Genomic DNA, 27031 nt, shown 5'->3' on the forward strand with positions numbered 1-27031 from the left:
GCTGCTCTCCTAGCAGAGAATAGGTGAGAATTTCATGAGGCAGGGTACAACTCCCACTCGGAAGGGAAGACTGTCTAGGAAACCACCACTGCCTTAGGGTCTCCTGGGCTCTGTGCATTTCACTGGGCCCAAAATCCTTTTATTTTTCCTATCACATTCATTTTTACAAAACACAGCTCTGTGAGTGTTGTAACCAACTCCACCAACACAACATGAGTGCTCATTAAATCCTTGGGGCTTGTTTTTGCCACCTCAATCAGGCTCCACCATGCTCCATTATCCCTGCTTTCAGACATGCTGCAAACCATCCCAATCCTGCCACTTCTTGTCACCATTCATTTGTCCCTTCCATCCTTGCCCAAGTTCAAGGTCTTGTCCTTTCTGGTGTCACCTGCTCATCTGCTTTTATCTTCCTCTTGCTCTAAGTGTGGACTTCATGCCTCTGAGCGCTGTGGCTCTCTATCTCTGTTTACTCACCATACTCTAGTGGATCACCCCTACACTGACAGACTCCAGATCTTTGTGTCTCAAGCTCAGGGGTGAATTAGGAACAGTTTATATCGGGATGCTGTATTTGCAATGACTTGTGGTTGGAATTCACACTTCCTCCCAAACCAGAATGGCTGCCTTTCCCAATATTCCTCTTCCTTCTTGTTTCAAAATGTCCCTGCATCACACTGTGCGTAGTGTGAGTGCTCAGGTCTTACAGAACTGGACTCAAGTCTGGTTATGCTACTATGAGCTCACAACCCCAGGCAAGTAATTTAAACTGTAAGTCTTGACTTCCTCATCTGTAAAGCGGCCATGAAAAAGACCCTGAGACAGCGCACAGATTAAATGAAAGATGGAGACACTCAATAAAGACTGGTTTCTCTCTCCCTACTTCAAACCTTTTCCAGAATAAGGATATTAGTATCATACCGATTGACTCACACACACATCTAATTGGCCACCATTCATAGCATCCAAAAGATGAGAATTCATCTGCAACAGTCATTTTCCAATGGTTCCCTGTGCAGCCTGAAGGGTACCCAGAGGCATCACACAGCCCCAGAGGCGTGGCTGCCAGGAGCCTAGACCGCAAGCACTCCAGTTTTACTTGCTTTACATACTAGGCTTCTGTATAAGTTGTCACTTCATAAAGTAGATTCCTATACTTAAAAATTTGAAAACGAATGGCCTGACCAACTTTTTCATCTGGCAAAAACAGTTTTATCTAAACATGAAGTCACCAACCTGTCCTCTCCTCCCACCCCTTGCTCTGGGACTTACTGCACACCTTAGGTGACTCAGCCACCATTCGCTCTGACCACACTGCCCAATTAATCAAAATGAGATGGACTCACGACTTAGAAAGGTCTTCATCCTTATTTCTGCAGAGTCAAATCCCTATTTAGCTTTTGAACTCTAGAGCCTGTGGTCTGTGTTTCTGTTCTCACCCCTCTCTCCTGTCCCCATCTCCAGAGGCCCGGCCTCATCCCACTGCTCTTTCTCCTTGCACCTCGGTAACCCCGGGCAGCGCCCAGAGCTGTGCTCAGGCTTCTTCATGCTGCCCCTCGCCCGCTTCTAATCAAACACTTGTGATTCTTCTGATTTACATAAGAGTTAACTTTAAACAACTGGGTCAACACTTTTGGTGATCACATTTCCCCAACAGGATCATGAGTCCATTAAGTTCAGGAGTTACACTTTGTACTCTTTTATACACCAAGGCACTTAATATAATTGTAAGTATAAAATATTCAGTACACTGTTATAGAGACTCACTAAACCTGTGCCAGTTAAATTCATACATTTCTCAGCCCCTCATTTTCTCTTCTTTCTCTCTATACCCACCCACTAAGTGCCAGGACCTCAAAGCACCTTTTGGATTTAGGAACCAACAACTGGCTCAGACCAGCCCCATCCATTGCTGCTTTCTGGGTAAATCCACTCATCCCAGGTTATAAGCTCTTTTTCACCTGTCTTCCACCTACAACCCAGGCATGTGTCTGTCCACCTCATAAAAAGAAAGCTAAACCTGAAACTCTACCTGTTCACTGGTGGCTGGCGTCTCCAGGATTTCAGTCAAAGTCTCCCCTGGCTGGAAGCGGATGACATCCACAATTAACCGCTTCGTGCTGAAATGAGATGGGATGCACTCACACCCTGCATGCACTGCCCTCTTCTCAGTGGTCCTGTGGCAGTGCAAATGTATTTCCCAGAGGACCCAGGGCACAGCTGCTGGCATGAGGCACTTGGTCCTGGCCTTATGTATATGACACTGCAGGTACCAAGGTTAGGGTTTCTAAGACTGAAACTTTATTTTAACATATTAACAAAATAAAGCACATTGCCGCCAGGACAACTGGCCAAGTAGTAGCCTAGCGGGCTCCCTGCCTACAGGCCAGGAATCTTTTGATCATGTCACATTGCACCTTTCTACCTGCAGCACTCACTTCAGTAAGATGGTCCGAGCATCCATTTCCGCATTCTCATCTCCAGGCACATCGAATTTGTTGGTCAGCGTAAGAGACACTTCGGTCTTGGCCAGTGCCTCCTTGTTTGGATCATTTAAACTGCCCACGCTTTCCCCTAAAGGGTGGGAGGGTAGAAAGGCTCCACATAGTAAGAGGAGGCAACACTGAGAGGAAAATAATACAAATAAAAGACAATGTAAATCTAGGATGATATTTGAAAAACCAACACATATATGGCAAGAACATCTTTTATTGCGAAATAAAAGAAAATATGCCAAATGATAGAGGCAAAGGACCCAAAAGGTAATTGTATTGGTATCTGACAGATCATTTAACAGTAACACCACGATTTTTTTTTTTTTTAAATCGGTACCGGGGATCAAACTCATGACTACCTGCTTGTAAGGCAGGTGCTTATGCCACTGAGCTAAATTCCCAGCCCCACGATTCTTTTTAAAATTATTCTTTCCTTAATAGGATTTACAATTTCTAATTATGTGATGTTTCTGTCTCTAAAATAATCAATTGTGCTTTAGCTTTTCATACCAAGGGACCATGTTTGTTCTGTTTTCCAATGTCTATCCCAAATTCGATACACTAAAAAAACCAGAGATGATGATGATCACAACACTCATCTGTCAGGGTCACTCTGACTTCTGGACAAGTGAGCCAGGGCATTACCTATGAGGGACTCGATGGTGGGCACCTCTCCCAGGTCATCCAGCAGCTCGTGGATTGGGTCATTATGCTCTGGAGCAATGGCATCCTGGTGGTCTAACAGGAGCTGCAAAGACCCCACAATCAACTCCATATTCCAATTCTAGTGCCCCACCCCCAAGCTGCCTGATAACAGTGACCTGCACAAAAGAGGCTGGACAACAAAGCTCCTATGTGTGCAGCAGCCCAATCCAGATGAACAACGGAGTTGAGGAAACCCTACACTGGCCTGTGCAGAGCAGACAGCCCATGTCATGACACACAGAGAAATGACCAACATTCTCTGAGCTGCAAGGCTTCAAGGGTGCAAAGATGCCTGTGCCAGAAATCACAGCACAGTCTAGGGCTGCACAGATTAGCGCCCCCAAGCTCCAGCTTCATGAGCAGGTTTCTGATGTTCCCAGTGTACAGCATCATTTTTGGTTCTTATTGGTGGTTTATTTCTTGTTTTGTATGCGTTTTTGTAGTGCTGGGGTTCAAATTCAGCAGTGCACAGTATGTTTTAATCCACAGAAGAGCATGCCAACTGGACTGTCATCTGAGCCTTGGAGTTTGCCTCTAAGATGCTATTATTCCAGATGAAGTCTTTAGCAATGACAGATCATGAAACTTTACTTACATGTCTTCATTTCTTGTTCAACAAGAGGTAAATAAATAGAAAATTCTGTACATAAAGGGAGATCCCACAGGCTTCTCCAAGGCTACATGGAAGAGTTACCCTAAGGGCTGGAGTCTATCAAGCTACCCAATGAGATACCTGTGCCCACTCCAGAGCCCACACCAAGAGTCTGAGGCAATGCAGCCAGGGAAAGGCTCTGGCAACTGCACTGCACTACAGGAGAGATGATGCTGGTATGGGTAGCCAGGGAGAAGTTTGCAAAAACTTAGCAACAAGTGTAATAGTGCACAAGGCCAGAGGCATAGCTTGGTGGAAAAGCACTTGACTTGCCTAGTATGCAGGAGGCCCCTGGGTTCAGTGCCCAGTATTACAAAAACAAGACGACAACGGCACAGTAACAGAAGCAAAGGAAGAGAGATAACATGAAGACTCATGTGTCATCAAGATCACAGGATGGAGACTTCTGGCTGCCAGAGACAGAAGTAGCAGCCAAGAAAGGTAATTAATGACCACGTAATGGAATTAAGTAATTAAAGAAAAATACTTACAGTGTGGGTGTTGATGATTTCACCAATAGAAATGTAAATAACCGGTTTGGTGAGGGTTACCAAATCTGAATACTCATCCACATTAAATTTATCCTGAAGCTCTGGGACATCACAAGCAGTTTGGAAAAATCGTCTGAAAGCAAACACAGGAGGTAGTCCCTCAGAACTGAAACATGTCAAAAGTGGGAGCCAGCAATCCACAAACCTTTTGTGAAAGGAGTTCTGACAGAAGCTGGGCAAAGACCAATACTGAAGGAACCGTGAGATGTCTGCTTGAAGGCCTGGGATCCTGGCTTTGAAACCTTCTCCATCTAGTTTTAGTCATATCCACAGAACAGCTCAACCAGAGTTTCAAACAGTTCTAGACACCCTGCGCCATTTACTTCTGAGAGTGTTCTGAGGCATTTAATTCAAACTTACACTTAAGGCTGGGGGTTTAACTCAGCGGTGTAAGCGCTTGCTTGGCAAGTACAAGGTTGTATCAAAAAATAAAAACAAAATTTAAAAAAAAACACAATTTACAGATATGAGAACCACTCTCCCTCTAATTCTTCTCTGGTTACAGAGTAATAAGATGCAGAGCCACTGTTTTTCCTTCTACCTCACGTATCAGGCCAGGCCTGGTGGCACATGCTCATAATCCTAGCACTTGGGCGGCTGAGGCAGAAGAATCACATGAGTTAGGGCTACATCATCATGAGTTTAAAGCCAGTCTGGGCTACAGAGCAAAACCCTGTCTCATCAAAACAATGCATGGGCCAGGAAGGGGAGGGAGGGAAGAGGATTTAAAAAAAAGAACTAAGAAATGTTATGTTGATAGGTTCCTGCCCGAATATAAATTGCTAAATATTATGATGATGCTCTAATATGGCAGAGGGCCAGAAAAATACAACAGCTTATCTTCCCAACGACCACTTCTTCCTCCTCCTTCCTTCAGCCCTGAATACAACTTTCTTCCAAGGCATCACTAACCTCTCCCCAAACTCTGCCTCTGACCAAAGTCCATATAAACCCCACTCCCTTTGTTTCAGGTCAGAGGAGGAGCCTTGTGAGTTGTGCATTCTTCTCCACACCCTTAATAAAGACCTCTTTTCCTTATGCCTCCATATTGTGCCAGAAAACCTAATACATGTATGTGTATGAACTCCCCATGATGAATAATATCATTACTACAAATATGCAATAATAAAGCAATCTTTTAAAAATTATCCAGAGTGAAAATAAATAGATAAATGCATCACCTCCAGGAGTCTAAAGCACATCAAAGCCATGTCCTGTACTGTGGCTGTCCCGGGTGGGACAGCTCAGCTGGTATTTAATCTCCTCGCCCCTTAGAGATAAAAGTGCACCCCAGCATTTTTCGCTTTACCTGAATTTTTGGTAAGACTGGGAAAGATACTCATTAATGATGCTTAGGTGGGCATTATCTCCCAGAAACATCTTGTTGGAGGCTGCGTGCTGGAGCATCTTCGCAATGGAGCCCAGATTGCGGCGCTGGTCTGTGGTCAGCTGGCCTCCTGCTGACAGGTCGATGATGTCAAAGGCATCAGGGGCAACAATGGCTGGGTTCATATATCGGTAATACAGCAAGTTACCAATAATCTGGGAACAGATGAAGCAGAAGGATGGGTAGTAAAAAACATCACCACTGAGTAAGCCACAAATGACTTTCCTAGCAAAGAAAATTCACTTCTGTGAGGAAAAAAATAAATAACACACACACACATGCATGCATGCACATATACTTCCTTTTAAGGCCCTGTTAGATGTTGGGCGGAGGGGAGAAGGAACTAAAAACCATTGCTGGTAATTAAATAGACTAAGAAAGTAAAAATCATAGGCTTAAAGTGTCATTTGAACAATGTAGGGCATCTTTTGTTCACACGTCACTAGAACAAAGCCACATCCACGTGCACTCTAGGTTCTTGCAGGTGGGCCTTCACTTTAAGAAGCTAATGAATGTAGCCAGAGCAAGCCCTTTAGCATGACTGATTAGCGCAGGGCTATCCTTCCAACCCCCTTTCTCTCATGCACAGACTTCAAAGGCCAAGTTCATGCCTCTGAAATGAAATTCACACAACACACTTCCACTGATGAATGCAAGGCCAGTCACAGCATTTCCCCTAGAGTTTAATCCAGAAGAAAATAAAATTAATTCACCTGAACAGAAAGTCTAGAACCGAGGCCTCACTGTAGGAAAGCACAGGACTAGGAGAGAGAAGAAAAAAGCGTTCAGATTAAAAAGAGGAAAAAAAAAAAAAGGAGGAGGAAGTATAGTTGAGTAAGAGTCACCAGCAAAAGCCTCAGCAGAAACCGTGGAGCTTGCTGCTATTCACCGGGCCACCGGCAGAGGGAGCAACTCCAGCGAAAAGATAGGACTCAGATTTAACTCACCACAGTTTAAAAAACCCCATCTTTACTTGTTTGATGTGCATCATGTGCTGTTCACATTGAACAGGAAGTTTCATACTATCTATTGTTTACTATTTCCAGTATCTTTCAAAAGCTTGCAACCCATGAGCTAGGCAGGAACTTAGGCACGGTCACTGACTGATGCTCTATAAACAGGACTAACTGGGGGGCACTTTAGGGCAGGAATCTCTGGTTTTCAGGTTCTTACCTTCAGCAGCTCGTCCTCACCAGCATCTGGGAACTTCTCATGCAAGGAATCCTTCAGCACCTTGGCAATGAAGCGCATCCCGTAACTGCAGGACGACAACACTGGGTGAGAAGGTGGCAGGACTACTGCAGGGCTCCCCCTGGGTCTTAACAGGGCAGTACTCACGGGATTTTGTCCACAGAGCTTATGATGGCAGAGAGGAATTTGTCTGTCACGGCCCTCATGTTCCTGATAGAGTTGTCCAGTCGAGTCTTCACTTCCTCGTGAACCAGAGCCTGCTCAGGGGTCACATCATAGGGCAGCTTGCTGGGAAAGCAGAAATAACCCCAACTATGTTAGACAGATGGCTGGGACAGGGACCAGACCTTCTGTAAATGGAAAGACAACAAGGTCAGACAACTTCGGCTCATGCCCACGGAGCTGCAGGTGCTGGGGCCAGAATCTAAACTCGGGTTGACAGCTGTGAGTGAAGGCCCAAAGTATGTGGCAGATGCTATGACAAACAGCAATAAAAGATAAGCAAAACATGGTTCCTTTTCTCAAATCTCTTACACGGGTAACTGTAAGCCATCGGTGGCAAGTCTTTTAGAGCTTTCAATGATTTTCAATGATTTCAGCTGGCTGTGGCATGCGTTTCACACCTAGGTTCCCACCACTGCTCAACGCACAGAAGCACAGCATTGGGAAGGCTGGAGGGGCAGCCCAACGCTCAAACACTTTCTTCCTTTGCATACACAAGGCCCAGGCTATAAAAAAGTGCCACAAAAACTTGACCAGAAGATATGCAAGACCACAGGGAAGGAAGGAGCTGCTACCCAGACTGAAGAGTACAAGGAAGGCTTCCAAAAGCGAGTGACACCGCAAGTCAGGAGAAAGGTGGAGGAAGAATCTCCTACAAGGCCAGGTCCAGTACAAGAAAGGGAACAGAAGAGGAGAAATGAGAGTACGAGTTACCAGGGACTAGGCTCTGTGCGTACTGCTGAGAAGTCTAGGCTTTCCTAGAAGCCAGGAGAGCCTGAAAGATCAGGAAATGTGCATCTCTATGAAGATCGACCTGGCCTTCAGCCTGAGAAAGGACACAGTGGGGGCCAGGGGAGCCTGCTGGTTATGAGGAGATTCAATGGTCAGCAGCGCTGGTGGCCCTGGGGAGAGCAGTGCGGGAGGACACACACATAGGAGTGTAAGCCATAGGCTGTGAGATCACTCAAGGAACGAAGTCAGAAGAAAGTGCACGAGAGGAGTCACTTCACTAGAACACTGGGCGTAGGCTGCATCAGGAAGGAGAGAAGACACAGGGAGCTCAAAGATAAAATAAAACGTAGGTATCAGATCCTAGTACTTTAAGCGAGGCCAAACAGTAGTAGTGAAACTGGGCACTGAGCCACAGGCCCATAAATCTCAGCTCTGAGGGACGCTGAAGCAGAAGGACTGCAAGTTAAAATCTTGCCTGTGCAAACTGATGAGATCGTCTCAAAATAATAAAAAGGGTTACAGATATAGCTCACACTCAGATTTACAGAGTACTGAGACCCAAAGTAGATGCTGAATTACTCCAAACAGGGGACAAGCCTTTCCCTGTGATATAGTGGCAAGTCCTTGGGAGGCAGAATAATGCAAAGCAGGGTTATTCAGAGTGTGGCCTAAAGCCGGTCTACAAACCAGAAGGATGGCCCCAGAATGTAAACCAATAAACCACTTTCTTTGCTGACAGTCCTACTATGAAAACATCATCAGCTGAAATGAACAGTGTCCTTAGGGACAGATACACTCATTTTTCCGTTACTGGTGTGCAAACCACACTTTGAATAGCAATGGTGCGGAAACGTACTCCTAAACTCCAGAATGCCACACGTGATCTGACCCTACTCTACAAGAAAAACCCACCAGACATCAAGCTGCTCGCAGTGCCAACCCTCCCCTCACCAGGTCTTCACCCACACGGAATAAAACCAGAAGCATTTTGGTTCTCTGAGCATTATCTTCTCAATGTTACCTGTGTTGCACTGACTTGCTTATGCTTTGCGTACATTAATGAATGGTGGTTAACCTACAAGCCCTAGCACAGGAGCTCTGATAACACACAGATTCCTGAGACTAATCTCAATATTACAGGGCAACTCCCCTCACACTACCACATTTTCTCTTTCCCCTAATGAAACACACAATCTCAGCCTCACTTGCAGGTCTGAGACTGTCACCCTCAGGCCATGAGACACGGACACTCAGCACCCAGACCAGGGCCAGACCGGCCCCATCCTGGTGTTTGGACCTCAGCCATGGAAAGCTGACCTTGACTGACAGCTTTCCCTAGCCCCCCATCTACCCCAGCTGCCTCTTGCTCTCTGCTATAGTATTCCACATAAAACTTCACATAATTTGCTTTAGTTTGTCAATACTGTTATGTACCCACTTTCTCTTTCTTTTTGGAGACAGGCTATTGCTATGTAGTTCAGGCTGACTTTAAACTCACTATGTAGCCCAGGCTGGCCTCAAACTTTTGGTGGTCTCTCTGGCTCAGCCTCCCAAGTACTTAGGATAACGGTATGTGATACCACACCCACTATCTCTTTGCTGTCTCTCTTACTAAGTTATGCAGAGATGGCAGGGAGCATCTGTTCTAGTCATTACTGTTTTATTTTATGTCTATCTAACATACACATTTGTTAAGTAAGTGAATTTATTACCAGCATGACAATTTTAAAAAGTTTTCTAAGTAAAAGCTATTTGAGAAATTATTATTTTACAAATCAAGGTAGCTAGCCAGGCATGGTGGCAAACACCAATAATCCCAGCACTCAGGAGGCTGAGGCAGGATTGCTGCTAAATTCGAGGCCAGTTTAGGCTACATAATTGGCTCAAGGCCAGCCTGGACTACACATAGCAACACTCAAAAAAAAAAAAAAAAATCAAGGTAACTGTATTTAATAAATATATAGCATGAAAATAATAATAACAAAGAGTTATGGTTCTCTTACCTGGCCTCTCCTGTTTGAGACTCCATCTGATTAACCCAAGCTTTGTAAATATCCACAGGGTCTGTTTTGATGTTGAGGGATTTGTCATCCATAATCTCCTTCACAACAGGCGCCAGGATCTGTCTCAGGGCATTCTGGCCCCGGGCACCTCGGTTGAAACTTACGACCATCTTAATGACTGTTGGATTTCCTGTCACAATCTCTTGAATTTGATCTACCTTTGACCTATAAAACAGCAGATGCAAATTCAATTTACATGCATCTCAGAATCTATCAACTTAAAACTCTTCCGACTTAAAAGATCTTGTCTCCTGGAAATACAGACTTTCTCTGGAAATAGCTCCCAACACTCCCAGGGCCATTCTGCAGCTGCCCACACCATCATGGGAGTCCTGATTAGGTCCTCTCCGTGAGAGGAACCTCCATGTTTGGATCAGATTTCTTGAAATTGTATTTTTGCAGAAAATACAATTAATTAATTACAATTAATTAACTAAAATTAATTTAGCAGACCTTGTATCCCTTCTTCCCCATAGCAGCAATACTTCATTTTGAAATTTTAAAAGTGGAGGTTTCTTTACACTATTTCTCAAAAATTAACTGAGATCAAGAAAAGACATGGAACCAGGTGATAGCACAGACCTGTAATCTTAGCACTCTGGGAGGCTGAAGCAGAAAGACTGCAAGTTCAAGCCCAGCCTAGGTAACTTAGTAAGACCCTAGCCTCAAAGTAAAAAATGGGGGAAAAAAAGTGGGGATATAATTCAGTGTGAAGACCTTAAGTTTAATCCCCAGTACCTAGTATTGCTTTAAAAAAAAAAATCAAATAAAGGTTCAGGAGGGTCTGAAATCGGAAACTGTAAAGATCTATGGTGGCAGGAAGGTCCTGATCTGCAGCAGCCCATTCATACTTGATCTCCTCTTGCAGCGCGGTCTTAAAGAGCCGCAGCAGCAGGTACTCCTCACGCTGGTTGGAGGCATAGTTGTAGAGTGTGAAAATTACAGAGTCCATGAATTTGGTAGACTTGTTCTGGGGCATCTGAAAAATCAGCTTGGCCAGATAGGTGGGGTTGGTCTGAAATAAAACCAAGAGATAAGTGATTTGTAGGTAATAAAAGGCTGGCAAAAAATATTCAAGGTTTTTAAACTGGAAAGATTCAAACATTAGAAGAACATAAGAAAGCCCTCAGTGCAAATCAAAAATACTTCCAAAGAGACTCGTATAAAGTTTCCTCGTGAAGAAACAAACTGACTACATTTTATGACACCAAGTCCAGGAGGCACTTACCTGCAACAGGTAAAACAGGTGCTGGTACGCTTCCAACTTCTCTCTCTTCTCCTTGCTCAAGGCCTTGAGACCACCCTTTTGCTTGTTGATCATCATCATGTCAGACAGCTGTTCCTTATTTTTCTTGGTAAGTTTTTTGCTGTGAGAAACCACATCCTATAAAAAACAAGATAACACAAGGATCCAAAGATGTGTAAGGAGGAAACTGGGTGCCGGAAGGGCCATTTAGCACATGCATGAAATCTGCTGCACTGGCAGTCCCGAAGTCAACAATGCCAGGCACTAACACAGCCAGTGCCACCCTGTTTTCTGTAATTAATCAGCATCTCTACCTCCACCTTCCTATAACCACTCAGAGCCATGGGTTTCTCCACGTGGGTTCAGGTGAAATCCATGGATGAGGAAGCAGACTCTGAGGAATCTATCTTTACAGCTCATGCCAGGTGCAGCGGCAAAGGTCTGCAGTCCTGTCTGCTTGGGAGACTGAAGCAGGTTAATCACCTGAACCCAGGAGCTTGAGGCCAGAGTAGGTACACAGTGAGGTCCCAAATTAAAAAAGAAAAAGGTCAACCAGGCATAGTGGCACACACCTGTAATCCCAGCAATTGGGTGGGCTGAGGCAGCATTGTTATGCGTTTGAGGCCAGGTTGGGCTACAAAGCAAGTTCAAGGCCACCCTGAACTGCATAGTGAGACTTTGTCTCAAAAAAAAAAAAAAAAAACCCAAATGAAAAAAAAGTATTAAATAAAATAAAAGATTCATACACTTAGACCTTAACCACACATTACACATTTACTGGTTGAATAATTTATATTCGAGGTGGAATCAAGGACCTTCAAATCAAGCTACATCCTCAGCTTTTTTGTTCTGTTTCCCCAGCTGTTTTTTAATGTATTATCTTGAGACAGGGTTTTGCTAAATTAAAGCATCTAGACTGGGCTTAGATTTATAATCTTCCTGCCTCAGCCTTCCAGAATGCTGGGATTATAGGTATGCACAAGCACACCTGGCCTGTACTGTTCTCTGTAACGAAAACTTGGAAAACAACCTAAATATCAAATAGTAGGGAAAGAAAATGAGGTAAGTCATAGTATCATATTTTTAAATGAAGTATTATGCTGTCATTAAAGCTTCTTATCGCATGAAGAGTCTTCTAATATTCAGTAAAAAAAACTACAAAATGTAGGATGGTAGAATTAGGGCAAGTTTATCTTCTTTTCTAAAACTGCCTAATAAACAATTTTTTTCTTTTCTTTCTTTTTTTTTGGTACCGGGGATTGAATTGACGACCTTGTGCTTGCCAGGCAGGTACTTATGCTGCTGAGCTAAATCCCCAGCCCAACAGTTTCATTTCTTATAAAACTTAAAAAATCATGGCATTGGCTGAAAATCAGCCTCAACCCTTTGCAGAGTCAGGAGGGGAGAGAGAGGAAGAAAGGGAGAAGAAAGAAAGGAGAGGAGGGGAACAGGAACCCATAAAGCAGGACAGAGTGCACCACAACCTCTGGGTAGGCCGCACCTGCAGTGTGATTTTGTTCTTCACCAGCAGCCCGATTTTGATATCCATGAGGTTGAGGTCATTCTCCAGCTGCTGGTTGGAGCGAATAAGGGTGATGACCTCTTCCCGCATCTTCATGAGGTCAAGCTCCTCCTGGAAGTCCTGGTCACTCTGGTCCAGCAGGTGGACAAACTTTCGGACCACAAGCATAGGTGGATCCTCAGCATTGACTGACAGAAAAAAAGAGTATGGCTCAGACAAGCAATAGAACCAGCAGAACAATGTCCCAAGAAGTGTCTACATCATCTTGAAAAAGCAGTTCGCATCACACACACACACACGAGACTTGCTTTTGAGATGTGTGTGACACCAGGGAGTGCAGTACTCTGCCCCTACCGCCGAATGTTATTGCTATGTTATGACAAAGGCTAGGAGGGCAGGGGACATGAAACCAAGCCACACATGAGTTAGTGACACGTGGCACCCTATCCCCAAGCTTGTCTCAGGACACCTGGGATCCAAGCAGGGTGCCCAAGCACTGTCTACTTCACCACTACTGAACCAGTTACTCACTGAGAGTCTTGTAGTCGTCACGAGCCTTGTTTGCCCGAATAAAGGCCTGGATTTTGATAATGTCATTTATCTAAGGAACAAAGAGTGAGATACTCCTTTGCCCATTTGTCCATCCATTGTACAACAGACCCAATCCTATGGGCCCACGCTCCCAGCAGTACTCACATGGTCTCGGAAATACTGCAGGCGAGCTCTATAGCGTTTCCTAGCTTGATGCATCCTTGCCAAGGACTGAATCTGTGGAAAAGGGCCCTGGAACTTAGAAGAGTCTTTTATATCACCCATCATATGATACCCGCATGGAGAAACCCTGCTTGGACACTGTACCTTCACAACTTCGTCTTTATGGGCGCGCAAGTAAGCTAACCGGTCTTGATACGCCTTCTTCTGCTTGTATCCTCTCCACTGTGACTGAAGTCATCAAACATTACAGATGATGTGTTATTCACCAAGGATCAGAGGAAGGTAAAAATCCCATCTTGATGTATAACTGAGTAAAATCTCAGTGAGCTTTAGAAAGGACCCTGTTGGCAGCGCTGGCAGAATGAGGCATGGGCCGTACCTCCTCCAGAACACAATGGCTTGATTCCACTCCCAACATCTGCACAGCATGCACCTCCTTAGGTGCAGCACGCAGCTTCCCTCGGTGGCTCCTCACAGGTCAGGTGAGGAGGTTAACTACAAGTGTCCCACTTTACACCGAGGAAGCAGACTGAGTCACCACTGCTGGAAGCAGTGCAGCCAGAATTCCTAACTCAGATCTCTCTGTGACACTGGGCTGCCTGTCACAGAAGCAAATTCACGGCTGCTTCTCTTGAGGTTCCAATCTTATCCAAAGGCACAGCATTAGGAGACAAGAGGTGTACAAGAACTGTTACTGGACCAACATTAAGTGCCAGTAAGTACACTGATTATAATGACTGCAAAGAGAAGGTGTTTGTCCAAAGAGATGAGAAGGGTCAGGAGCTAAGGCACACACAGATCTTATCTTGAGCGTTGACGGTTTATTAGCCCTACTCTAGACACCCGCCTGCTGTGTGGCAAATACCTGAATGCAGGTGATGGCAGGGATCTGTTTCTTCAGGAAATTCATCCGGGAGCGGAATTCTTGCCGAACCAGGTATCCACGGCAGCAAGCCTGCAGCCTGGTGATCAAGCCTTCATTGGCCAACCAAAGCTGTTCTCGGTTATACGCTGCTGTTACACCAGAGATGGAACTCTAAAAAAGGCATGTGGGCACATTCAAAGAAATTCATAGGTGAGAATGGAACTATAATTTAACTCAGTATTGATCACCAAGAGCACACAAACCGACCCCTACTGCTTCCTCAATGTGTACAGACTGTCAGCTATATTTTCCAGGGCCTCCTTTATTCATACTCTAGCCAGGCACAAAGCTACAGAGCTCGAGTCACTGCTGGCAAGAAAACAGAGCAAAAGGTACCACCCCAGGGTAGGCACCAAGCACTAGGCAGGCCCTCAAATGGCAGGGTGTAAGACCCACCCCCATCCTTCACACACTGCAGATGGTCTTGAAAAGCAGCCTACAGGGTCTGGACTGTTGTTGCAGGTAATGGATTCAAGCAGATTTACAAACAAACAAACAAACAAACAAACAAACCAGAAAACACCCCAGATGTAGTTTTAGAAACTAAAACTATTGTTGACAGAATAGAGTGGCTGACAGACTGGAGAGAAGACAGACTTAAAGATGTATATGATGCTGACATGGCTACTGTGAGCCAAAGGCAAAGACCTGAGTGGAGCAAGAGTGGCAGAGAGACAGGGCTGGGAAGAGCATCTGGCTGCGGGGCCTACAGCTGCATGCTGCACTCAGGGTGGTGGGGGAAGACAGCCTGCAGGTGAGCAGAGTTCGACAGGGATTTGGGAAAAGAGACCGGGCAGCATGCCTTCTGCTTTTCTTCCTGTGCTCCCTACACTTCCTGCTAGGGTTGCTCACTGGACAGAGCTCCAAGATAACGATGTGCACAGCAAGGGGACCTTGAGAATGGAAGCCACATGTTAAGGATGAAAGAGCACAATGGCAATAAGATCCTGGGACACCACACCTTCTCTGGACTGGCTCACTCTAGAATTAATTTTCCGTGATAGGGAAAACCAAAATGCGCCAGCATCAAAAACCTTATCTGTTATTTCAGCCTGCTTTTTTCTGTCCACTTATTTTCAAGCTGTGTTCTGGCCACTGACGCTGCAGATGGAAGGGCACATGACGGAGGAGTCCAGACTTGCAAGTCACAAACAAAAGGGAGGGACAGAACAAAAAGAGTATGCAAAGGAGAGAAAAGAGAATCCTGCTGCAATCCAGGAAGAGGCAGAAGGTACAAAAAGCGATTAAGAAGGGACAGTAGGAGAGAACCTGAGAGAACTGCACTGGAGAAGCCTAAGAATTGGGGGTTGATGGCAAATACCTCACAGAGAGGTCAAATAAGATTATACACACTAAATGAATCTGGCAATTAAAAGGTTACTGCTCAATTCTAAAATAAGAGTTTTACTGAAGTAAAAGCTAGACAGGAAGCCAAACTGCTATGAGAGTGTTAAAAAAAAAAAAACGAATCAAGGAAGGGAACTAGCACGAACCAAGAGCAGGAATGTGGGTGAGGCCAAAACACAGGTAATTGTCTGGGCTTTACATTTGTCTTGTCTTCAAGATAAAGGAGGCATGATTATGTGGGTGGCTACTTAAACAGACCTCCAATTAGTCACCTGCAACTTCTCAGAAAAGTAGCTTCGGCACCACCTGGACCTGCAGCTTCAGAGCTCTGGGTTGACTCAAGTATATGTGAAACTCACACAAGGAGTGATCTAAGGGATAGAGAGTAACTGAAACTGAGAAGAGCCAGCACATGAGGCTGGCATCAAGCCAAACGAGGAACAATGAACTTTGGGAAGGAGAGATTTTTCTTGTAAGAATTAAGTAGGGATCCAAAGGAAATTTCTAGGTGCAGAGGTGGGGAGAGTGCAAGGAGTCCTACTCGCGTCACTGTGGGCTGGGGGTAGGAGGTGGTTAGCACCACTGCCCTGCTGTCCATATGCAAAACAGAAGAGCAATGTGCTTCCATGGAGCTAGTGAGTCTCAAAGGTGTCCCTCTAAGAGGTGCCTGGTTCCACAGCATGATGCAGGCTGGGTCTCTCCCTTCTGCTGCATCCACCACACAGTGCGCTGTCACGGTTCTTTAGAGTCTGTGCGTCCCTGATGCCCCTGCCCACCTGTTCCTTCTATCCCACAGCCCTTTCTCTCTTTCTTGCCAGCTAAAACACACACTGCCTGTGCCACCTTTCTCCAGACCAGATTCCATTCACCCTCACCACATCTGTTACACTATAACTAGCACCCGCTCCTCTGTGCACTGCTGATGTACTGAGCTCTCTATCTGCTGTTTCCATAACCCTCTGAACTGAAAGGCAGAGCCTCTCCTATGCCTTCGTTTATAAGCATATAACTCCTCTCACTTAACTCTGCAATCCAGATGCCTTACTAACCGAGGCCTTATTGCACCCAAACCACTAAAACATTACTCTGAAATGGTTCGCTACAAAGCCTAGATTTTATTTTAGTGTGGGGTTTCTGCCCATGTGCCCTGCTCCTCTTTAGCATTAACTCTAAAACACTTTATCTCAGGTCCTTTTTACGTGAAGAAAAGTGACTTACAGGGGCTGGGGATTTAGCTCAGTAGCATAAGCACCTGCCTTGCAAGCAGCCAGTCGTGAGTTCGATCCCCAGTACCGGAAAAAAGAAAAAAAAAAAAGAAAAGTGACTTACCTGAATCTCTTCCCGAGAAAGCTGCATAGAATTCTGTACAAAGTCTGGGGGTTCATCCCATCCTCCTTCTTGCGTCTCCAGATTGTGGTAATAATAATATCCACCTTTCACCCAGTGTTTCACCCACTTGCTGTTATTATCACCTGACAAAAAATAACACAAAGAGGGGCTGGGGATTTAGCTCAGTGGCATAAGCACCTGCCTTGTAAGCAGGCAGTTGTGAGTTCGATCCCCGGTACCGATAAAAAGGAAAAAGACAAAAAAAAAAAAAAAAAAAAAAAAAAAACAAAGATAAAAGAAACCTGGAGGGACACACCCACATTTATAATATTGTAAGATACTCTAGGCAGAGTTAATTATCTAAATGAATAGCATTTCCCAAACCTGTTCCTTGGATCTTTGAGAGTAAGTTTCCAATAAATTATGGGTACAGAATGTCTAAATTACCTCACTCATATCAACAGCATAAAAATACAACACTAATGAAGTTCAATTACAGAGATAACCATGACTGGCTTTGTTCTTTCCAAAGTCTATTGTTTGTCAGCATGCCAGAAAACTACTGTAATAAAGATACACAACCAAGGGTCAGGGGTTTACTTCAGTGGTACAGTGCCTGCCTGTCAAGCATGAGGTCCTGTGTTTGATGCCCAGTCCCCCCCACCAAAAAAAAAGATTTGCAACTATTCAGCATCTCCAACTAAGAAGAAAAAAGGCCATGAACTTATCTCCTTTTTCCAGATAAACTACTTTGACTAACTATAGCCTTAGATAATGAGTGCTCTAGCACCCGATATAGGATAACAGTCAAGTGTTGTAATCCTTTCCACAATCTCAAAGTTGCCCTCAACAGCACAGCTGTCCACCAGGGAGTGAGGATTTGAAAAAACTGGGATAATGTGAGCCTGAGTGATGCATCTGTCCACAGAAACAGCTTTCCCTACAGCTTGTCCCTTTCCACTACATCTGTCCCCTCACATACTCAAGGGCTCAGCTTCAGGACACAAACTCACAGCTATTTTCCAACAACTCACCTGCTTCCGTTTTTTTCTTCTTAGCTTCAGCAAGGTCACTCTGGTAAGTTTCACCGCATTCAGGGATGACTCCATACAAGCCCACATCAGGAGAACGAAGGGCACTCAAGGTTTTACCAACATCACCACTTTCAACTGCCTCATTAATGGCAAAGATTCCTAGAGCAACTATCCCAGAAAACAAATGTTCAAAGAACAGATTGTAAAGTGCCTAAATTCACACATTAGTTTGCCTAACTCTAGTTACTACCCAAGCTGAACACTGAGACACAGGGCACTTCATCATCCCCACCCTCCACCAAAACAGAGATAAAACACCCGATACATACACCTCTGGGCTTCCTGGGTGTCTTTGTTGGACTGCCAGATTCCACCTTGGATTTCATCCAACCATAACACAGCTGACTCATCCTGGGTTTCCTATATATCATCAAAAGCGAAGTATTAAAGTAGTGAAATCAGGTACACACGGTGCGTGCATGTGCTGAAGGGATCAGCTATAGAGAAGTAGCTGTGAACGTACGAGACATGTGGCCTAACTGAATGGAACAAACTGGGTGCCAAAAAACCAGTGAAGGCACGGTGCTCTCTCTGTCACAGTGGTCTGCTCTCACTCCGCAGGGTGTATTCCTTTTCCTACTTTCAGTGGCCCTGAACTGGCTCTGCAGAGCATGTTTCTTTCCTTCTTACACTTTTTTTTTTATTTTAAAGAGAGTAAAACCAAGCAAAATAAAACAGGATAGTCAATCAAAACAAAACAGTGTAAGTGATACAGGATTTCAAAACAAGACAATTCGAAATCAACAATGGCTACCAGAATGCCTCTTGTTGTCTTCTCTTTTCATACTTTTAATAAATCTAAAACCGTGTTACTTTAAAAAAAACTAGTAAGGGTTGTAAGAGAAATGGCTCAGATATAAGCAACGGACACATGAAGATGCGTTTAAGTGGTTCAGAAAGTTAAGAGCAGCAAGGAGGACAAGAGGAGCAGATGAGCCAAGAGGGGACAGACCCAGGGGTTTCTATATCATGGGTAAGAGCATGCAATACTGGATCCAGAATGTCTCCTTTGCCTCCTGTATTTGGAGGACATTGATATTCTCTAAGACTACTCATGTTTTAAAGACTGCTATATCTCTAAACAGAAACTTTTAGTGATCACATTTATAGTTAAGAGTCACAACAGGCAATGTAAACATATCACCAGATTACAGTACAAAACAGACATTAAATCAGTTGCTGGGAACTTAAGAAAACATATTTTCACACAGATACAATATAACAAATGGTGACTAGTTTCCTCAGGATGGCCAACAAATGCCTCACTAAACCAAAGTTCTACTGTGTTGACAGTTAGGGACAGAGGTAATGTGCAAGTGGCTTCCTTCCTTCTTCTTCAATGTAGTTTAAGGTAAGTAGCTTATTGATGATCATTACTCTGAAAAATACTGGATTACCAAAAATGCCTTGCTTAGTATTTTCCAGTTTTTAAGAATCTGGCTATTGCCTCTGATCCAGAAAAGCACTTTAGCCTTAGGAAGTCACTACTGTTATCAGTCACTACTGCTCCTGAGTGGATGGCTCAAAAAGTACTCCCCACCTACTACTCTGCGAGGAATTAAGAATGGGAAGCCATGGCAAGGATACCCAAGCAGATTTCAATGGTCGGGCTGAGGTCATGTAAACCACCTGAGTGAATGAGGATCCTCTGTGTGTTATAATGTCTCTTGAGTCTTTAGCAAAGCAGCAAGTCAGCAGACTAATGTGGCAGCCTTCTGGAGGAAAAGACAAGCAGCTCTGGTGTTGAAGTGGCCAGGCTGTAGAGTTATGTTTATGGTGATCCTAGAAGACCTAACACAATTAACAAGCTCCTGCAGTTGACTGAGGTACACAGCAGCTCCCAAAGCCATTGAGATTGCTTAATGGGAATATAATTTGCCAAGATACCAAAGAGGCAGAGAAAAGAATCTGGTCAATGACTATGATTGTATGGCTAGATGAGGCACTGTCTAGGCTTCAGGGCAAAGTGCAAAGTTTCAGTGCCCAGCAGCTGAAGCCACAAAACCTTAGGAGAGGCTTGACTTTCCTCTTGTCTTGCTAGAGAGAATGACATGTTTCACTTGGCAGAGAAAGTAGCCACAGTTCTTGCAGTTTATAAACAATGTTGTCTGTTTGCCTGTTTTTGGTACCAGGGATTGAACTCATAACCTCATACTTGCCAGCCAGGTGCTTATGCTGCTGAGCTAAATCCCTAGCCATTTGTTTATTTTTTGGAAACAAGGTCCCACTAAGTAGTGCAGGCTGGCCTTGAACTCACATATGTAGCCCAGTGCTCCTAATGATTCTCCTGTCTCAGCCTCCCAGTGCAAGGATTACAGTCATGCATCACCATGTCCAGCTATTCAGTGTGTTGTAAACAAATGAAAGATAAAAAACAGAAAGCAATGATTTCTCTTTTTTCCTGACACAAGGTCTTGCTATGTAGTTCAGGCTACCTTGCACTCACTGTGTAGCTCAGGCCGGCCTCAAGCTTCGGGCAGTTCTCCTACTTCAGCCTCCTAAATGCTGGTGCACTCCCACCCCGGCCAGTGATTATTCTTGAATGTGGAATTTCAGATAGATGGGCAGACAGACAGAAACAGACCAACCATTTAACAAAATCACAGTAGCTGCTGACCTGTCCTGACTTTAAAAAGCTCAGTCTTAAGGGTGAAAAAAAAAAAAAAAGACTAAGATGACAATGGAGGAGAACAGGAGGTAGAAGAAACAGCTATAGAACCTAGCACTAGCCACTTTTTTGTATTGAAAATAGAAAATGCCCACACACAATGACTACACTAAAGTTTCCTAAAGTTCTAATAGTAAGTACGGAAATATGAAACTATATTGCAATGGTTTCCAATGATGAAAACTACAAGGAGTCAGCTACAAGCCTGTGACAATATAAACTGTGAGGTTGCATAAGTAAGAAGGCCAAAGGTCCCATCTCCAAAACAAGCACCCTAAAACTCCTAGCATCATAAAAACAAAAACATTTCCACAAATCAAGCCATGTTTGGTTCACTTTTAGGCTGATCCCATATCAACTGTTCTTAAGAATCTGGTGTAAACAAAGCAAAGTGGTTTAGCACAACCTCCCTTGCAGTGAGAGAAGAACAGAGCTTCTGAATAACTCTGGCTATTTAGAATTCTGACTTCCCTGCTCCATGCAGACTAGAAGGATTAAAGCAAATTTTCTGTACATACTCCTTCAAAAACAAGCAACAGGGGCTGGTGATTTAGCTTTTGTGGCGTAAGCATCTTCCCTGACAAGTGCAAGGTCTTGAGTTCGATCCCTGGTACCAAGAAATTAAATAAATACATATACACATACATACACACAAGCAACAAAGCTCTAGTATAAAAGGCAGGAAAAGGAGAACAGCGTCTCTGGTGTGCCAGGTGAATACAATATAGACTACCTCTCACTAGCATAAAGAAGGAAAAGGACAACACACACCACCTCAATCCAGTGTAAGGAAACAACAGACTGAGTGTTCCAAATGGATCAATGGAGGTGCCAAAACTCAGTACTGCCCTAGTAAGATTTTTTCTAAAGAGATTCTCCAAAATTAATCACTAAGCAAAGTATTAATAATGTTGTACCATATATTAAACAGAATATGGGATAAAACAGATTTCACGTGAAAATGCTACATAAAATATGCATCATTAATGCCAGATGCAGTGGCACATGCCTGTAATCCCAAGTATTCTGGAGACTAGGGCAGGACAATTGAAAGTTCAAGGCCAGCCTGGACAATTCAGCAAGACCCTGCCTCAAAATAAAAATTAATAAATGTGTGAGTATATTAAAGCATAACACTATCAGTGCTGACACAGTGATGCATTTCAGAAGAGGTAAAGGTCTGAAATAATTAATGGAAAGTAGTGAGCAATGATTGGAAGTGAACAGTCAAGAGAGACACAAAACACAGAAAAGGAATAGAGAAGGCATACAAAAATGGCCTTTCCTCCCTCTCTTCCTCTTTTCCTTCCTTTTCTCCTTTCTTCTTCATATTGGAGATTGAACCCAGCTTGCACTATGCTAAGCTACATCCCCAGCCTCTTTTAGTCTGAGACACAGGTTTGCTAAGTTGCCCAGGTGTGATTCAAAATTGTGATCCTTTAGTTTCACCCCTCTAAGGTGTGGTCACAGTGCCCAGCTGAAAAGTGGCTATTCTGTATGTATTTTTGGAAAGCATACTATCCCCAACCCAGGACAATTCTTACCCCTTAAAGTCTCTCCTTTATTATGTGGCATGGTTTACACAACCAAGAGCTCATCCAGTACACACAGTCTTTTTCCCCAAGGCATTTGTCACTATAGTAAGACTATAGGAAACCTTAAAGAATGAGATGTTCAGCAGAGATTTGAGGACCAGACACAAGAAAGTAGGTTTGTTTATCAAAAAAAAAAAAGAAAGAAATCAACCCTGAGAAAACCCAAGATTGGACTTGTAGACAACAATTTTAAATGTCTTCAAAGACCCAAAAGAAATTATGACTAAAGAACTAAAATATGGGGCTGGGGATTTAGCTTAGTGGCATAAGCGCCTGCCTTGCAAGCAGGCAGTCATGAGTTCGATCCCTGGTACCGATAAAAAAAAAAAAAAGAAACACTAAAATATGAGAATCATGTCTCATGAGAGAGAATATTAATAGACAAAATATTTTTTAAAAATTACACCAAAAATGTTAAAAGTATAACAACTGAAATAAATTTACTTTAGGGACTCAACAAGTTTGAGCAAGCAAAAGAAAGAATTTGCAAACTTGAAAACAGGTCTATTGAAATGATCTATTCTGAGAGTCACCAAGAAAAAAGAATATGGAAAAATGGACCACGCCTGAGACCTGTGGACACCACTGATTCTGCTAATGTGCATCTCATCAGATTCCTTGAAGGAAAGGAGAAAGAAGATGCAAAGAATACCTCAAGACAATCTGAGGAGATATATAATATGTACAAAAACAAAACCCAAAGCTATATGGATTCACTGGTGAAAGCTACCAAATATTTAAAGAATAATTAATCACCACTTTACAAATTCTTCCAACACACAGAAAGAACACTTTCAACTTATTCTGTAAGGCCTGAGTGACCCTAATATCAATACTGATTACAGAGATACAAGAAAACTACAGACGGGGCTGGGGATTTAGCTCAGTGGCATAAGCGCCTGCCTTGCATGCAGGCAGTCGTGAGTTCGATCCCTGGTACTGAAAAAAAAAGACCAAAAAAAAAGAAAAGAAAGGAAAACTATAGACCAAGTTTAAGTTAAAATCTTTTTTGCTTGTTAAACTTGGAACTCAGTAATGATTATTTTAAAAACTGCTCCAAAAATGGCTCATAGGAACTTGGAAGCAAAACAGATGCCTAAAAAAGACATTTGACTTAAAGTGTGGTTCACTGGGGTTGGCCTGGCAACGCTGACCATATTTTCCTTTTTTTTTTTTTTTTTTTGGTACTGGGAATCGAACTCATGACCTCATGCTTGTCAGGAAGACACTGTGTTGCTGAGCTATATTCCCAGCCCCAAATTTTCCTTTAACTTCTCCAAAAGTTATTTCATAGCGAAAAGAAGTTCTTTGAACTTCATTCATATCCTCTAAAGTTTAACTTTCACGATTCAAACAAAGGCGCAGACAGCCTGAGAGTCTAAGTTAAAGTCATACATGGCACGTACTCAATCTGCTTTCCATTTTGGACATGGCAGCCACCAGCTTGTTCTCCCACATCCCACTACTCCAACACTGGGACATAAGATTCTTTTTGGATTTTCCTGGCAGCAAAAGCAAACCCTACAGTCAACACAGAAATCACTGCATCCTGGCCCCACCCCAAGCATTCTCAACAGTGAAATTAAAATTTAGGGATTTCAGGGGCTGGGGATATAGCTCAGCAGCATAAGTGCCTGCCTTGTAAGCAGGCAATCGTGAGTTTGATCCCCGGTACCAATAAAAAGGAAAAAGACCCCCAAAAAAAAAAAAAAATTTAGGGATTTCTATTTATAAAATGACTTTCAAAGTATTTTTGATCAGCCAAGCATAGTGGCACACAACTTATTTCCAGCACTTGGGAGGCTGAGGCAGGGGGAACTGTGTGGCAAGTTCAAGGCCAGTCTGGACTACATAGGGAGTTCAAGGCCAGCCTGAACTATGTTATATGAGTCTCTGTCTCAAAACAACAACAAAAAAGTATGAGGATGATCAAATTGGGGAAGTTCTCAGCCACCACCCTCCTACTCAAGTGAGTAAAATCCACTCATCCTTTTGTTTCTTTATTTAGCATCTGAATGGGATCCAGGACACATAATAATATAGCTCTTTGGTACAATCAAACACTATACTTAACATGATTAGAACATGTAAATGTCACTTACTCTCATGACAATGGAGTGAAAGAAGATATGACAACATTATAGTATCATCCACAGCTCACCCCTAACCAAAATTCATAGAGTCTGTGGAGATGTCAGTGTACAAAAACTACAATATACAAAACCCTTGGTCTTTTTCTACCCTTGGGGAATCAGAAACTGATCTGATTCACCTCGGAACTTTAAACCAGAGATGGTGGGAAGTATTTGTAATTCCAGTACTCTATGAAGCTGAGGTAGGAGGAGTGCAAGTTCGGGTCCAGCCCAGGAACTTAGCAAGACCCTGTTTCAAAATAATCTTCAATTTCAATGAAGAATTGACCTAAAGAGACATAAAACATCACTACAACTAACAATAAAGAGGGGCCAGGAATTTAGCTCAGTGGCATAAGCGGCTGCCTAGCAAGTGCTAGGTCATGAGCCCAATCCCAGGTATCAAAAAACAAAAAACCCACATGCACATCATGAGCTCTGGAGGGCAGCATCTGTTTCCTGTAATTCAGGGCTCTTAACCTACTAATGCTTAGGCCTCCTCATTCAGGAGGCACTGAAGGGAGGTTCCAGCCCAAATACCACTCACCTGGGCCTTTTCTCTCTTTGCTCTGATCAGTGTGTCCTGGTAATGCTGGGCCACCTCTGCAAGGACACCCTCAAGCTTCGCTGCAGGAATCTGCAGGGCCTGCAGGGTCTTCTGGGCATCACCTTCATCCAGGGCTTCATTGATCAAACCAATGGCCAAAATCCCTAAGTGCAAAAAAGATTTTTCAGCATTTTTTTGGTGTATTTTTTTGAGGTGGGGGGTACTGGGACTCAAATGCAGGGCCTCATGGCTTGCTAGGCAGGCACTGTGCCACTGAGCTACATTCCTGGGCCCTTTTTAGGTTTTCTTGAGACAAGGTTTGCCTATGTATCTATCCCAAGACTGGCTCCAACTTGCAATCCTCCTGCCTCAGCCATCCAAGTGCTGAGATTTCAGCCATACCTCCTTAAGTACAGCTATTTATAAACAAATTAACCCTAATTGGGCTCAGCAGTGCATGCCTGTGGGCCCAGGAACTTGGGAGGCTGAAGTAGTAAGATTTCTTAAAACCAGGAGTTTGAGAACAGCTGGACAATAACAATAAGGCCCTGTCTTAAAAACAAAACAAAACAATGTACAGTTCAAAACCAAACAGAAACTCCCAAACAACTCAGTATGATGGCTATTACAAATCAGCAAGTCTTTTTTCACATAGCCAATAATTCAATCAACCACATGCATGTGATGAGCCCAAATGAAAACTAAATATCCAAAGCTCCTGTGAGCTGCCTTGGTGGCTGATATCCATCAGTGGCAGGAGGGTGACACATCCCAAGGGCATGAAGGTCTGTGTTTGATACTCTCCCAGACTTTGCCTATGGGTCTCTTCTTTTTGACTGATCTTTATTTATATCCTTAAAACTGTGATAGTAAGTCTGGCACTTTTCTGAGTTCTGAAAACTACTGAACCCAAGAAGATACAGGGGACCCCTGAATTTGTGGCAGGGAGTTAAGAAACGTAGCCTAGGAACCCTGAACTTTAATCTGCCTGAAGTGAGAAGACTGAGTACCACCATGTGCAAGCTGACCCAATTTCAGGTTCTTAGGGCCAGAACTACTGGTCAAAGCAGCATTCAAGAATAACAGATCATGTTCAATTCACCTCCAGAAAAACTCACACTTTATTAGGTACCTATCTAATTATAGCAATTGCCTAGCATTTTGAAAACAATACCCAAGCTTAGTTTTTTGAGTTATGTAAGTATTTTCAATATCTCACCCAAAACCCCTTCCAGGAGTGTTATCTAGACCAATCTACTCTCTGACGAGGACACTCATCTGAGAGACAGGACAACTACTCACGCTCATGTTCTTCTTGTACCACCAGGTTCACTTGGTCCACACAAGCCTGGATATCATTCCAGGTAATAAATTCATTATTTTCTGCATGTGCCTGAGCTTTCAGCTTCATCAGTTCATCAAGATACCTGGCCCAGACCCCAACCAAAAGCAAACAAAAAATAACCATCAGGATTGTTTTGCATAATGGAACTCAGAAGAAGAAGAAAGTACCCTAAGAACAAAAATTACTAGGATACCCCAACTGTGTGATACAAGCTATAGGCAAATTCTGGGACTAGGGAGTTCCCTCAAACCAAGTGTGAAAAGTCAAGGAAATCGCTTATTCTCGATAGTCTGTTATACAGTCTAAATCCAGTTAAAACCAGCTCTAGAATTAGGGGCAGCAGTTCAAGATGAGTAAGGCCAGATCTGAGGTTGTTGCTCAGCGGTAGAGCACTTTCTCTGCATGCATGAAGCCATATTCAATGCCCAGACCCACCATAAATAAACAGCCACACAAATTAGTAAATCTAGAAGGAACAACAGACCAACAAGTCATTACTTAGCAATTATGAATGTTGACATGAACAAAAATTAAATATTGGGTCAAAATATGATGTGAATGGTTAATGA

The 27031-nt window shown here is 43.5% G+C and overlaps 1 protein-coding gene across 1 annotated transcript in view; it reads right to left on the reverse strand.

Annotated features, from left to right (window-relative positions):
• Iqgap1 (IQ motif containing GTPase activating protein 1) overlaps positions 1–27031 on the reverse strand; it is a 92882-nt gene that overhangs the window by 13054 nt on the left and 52797 nt on the right. The window contains exons 14-33 of the mRNA XM_003475752.5: positions 26420–26544; positions 25118–25281; positions 18445–18535; positions 18116–18283; positions 17082–17224; positions 14346–14516; positions 13625–13708; positions 13463–13534; positions 13298–13367; positions 12746–12954; positions 11227–11382; positions 10850–11013; positions 9939–10163; positions 7129–7269; positions 6964–7048; positions 5713–5945; positions 4344–4476; positions 3141–3243; positions 2439–2574; positions 2033–2120 (exon numbers count right to left, since the gene is read on the reverse strand). Of these exons, the coding sequence (XP_003475800.3) occupies positions 2033–2120; positions 2439–2574; positions 3141–3243; positions 4344–4476; positions 5713–5945; positions 6964–7048; positions 7129–7269; positions 9939–10163; positions 10850–11013; positions 11227–11382; positions 12746–12954; positions 13298–13367; positions 13463–13534; positions 13625–13708; positions 14346–14516; positions 17082–17224; positions 18116–18283; positions 18445–18535; positions 25118–25281; positions 26420–26544 (2761 nt within the window). The remainder of the gene's footprint in view (positions 1–2032; positions 2121–2438; positions 2575–3140; positions 3244–4343; positions 4477–5712; positions 5946–6963; positions 7049–7128; positions 7270–9938; positions 10164–10849; positions 11014–11226; positions 11383–12745; positions 12955–13297; positions 13368–13462; positions 13535–13624; positions 13709–14345; positions 14517–17081; positions 17225–18115; positions 18284–18444; positions 18536–25117; positions 25282–26419; positions 26545–27031) is intronic.

Source organism: Cavia porcellus, unplaced genomic scaffold (genome assembly GCF_034190915.1).
Source record: "Cavia porcellus strain 051 isolate PalLab524CR breed Dunkin Hartley unplaced genomic scaffold, mCavPor4.1 scaffold_6, whole genome shotgun sequence".
Lineage (NCBI taxonomy): Eukaryota > Metazoa > Chordata > Mammalia > Rodentia > Caviidae > Cavia > Cavia porcellus.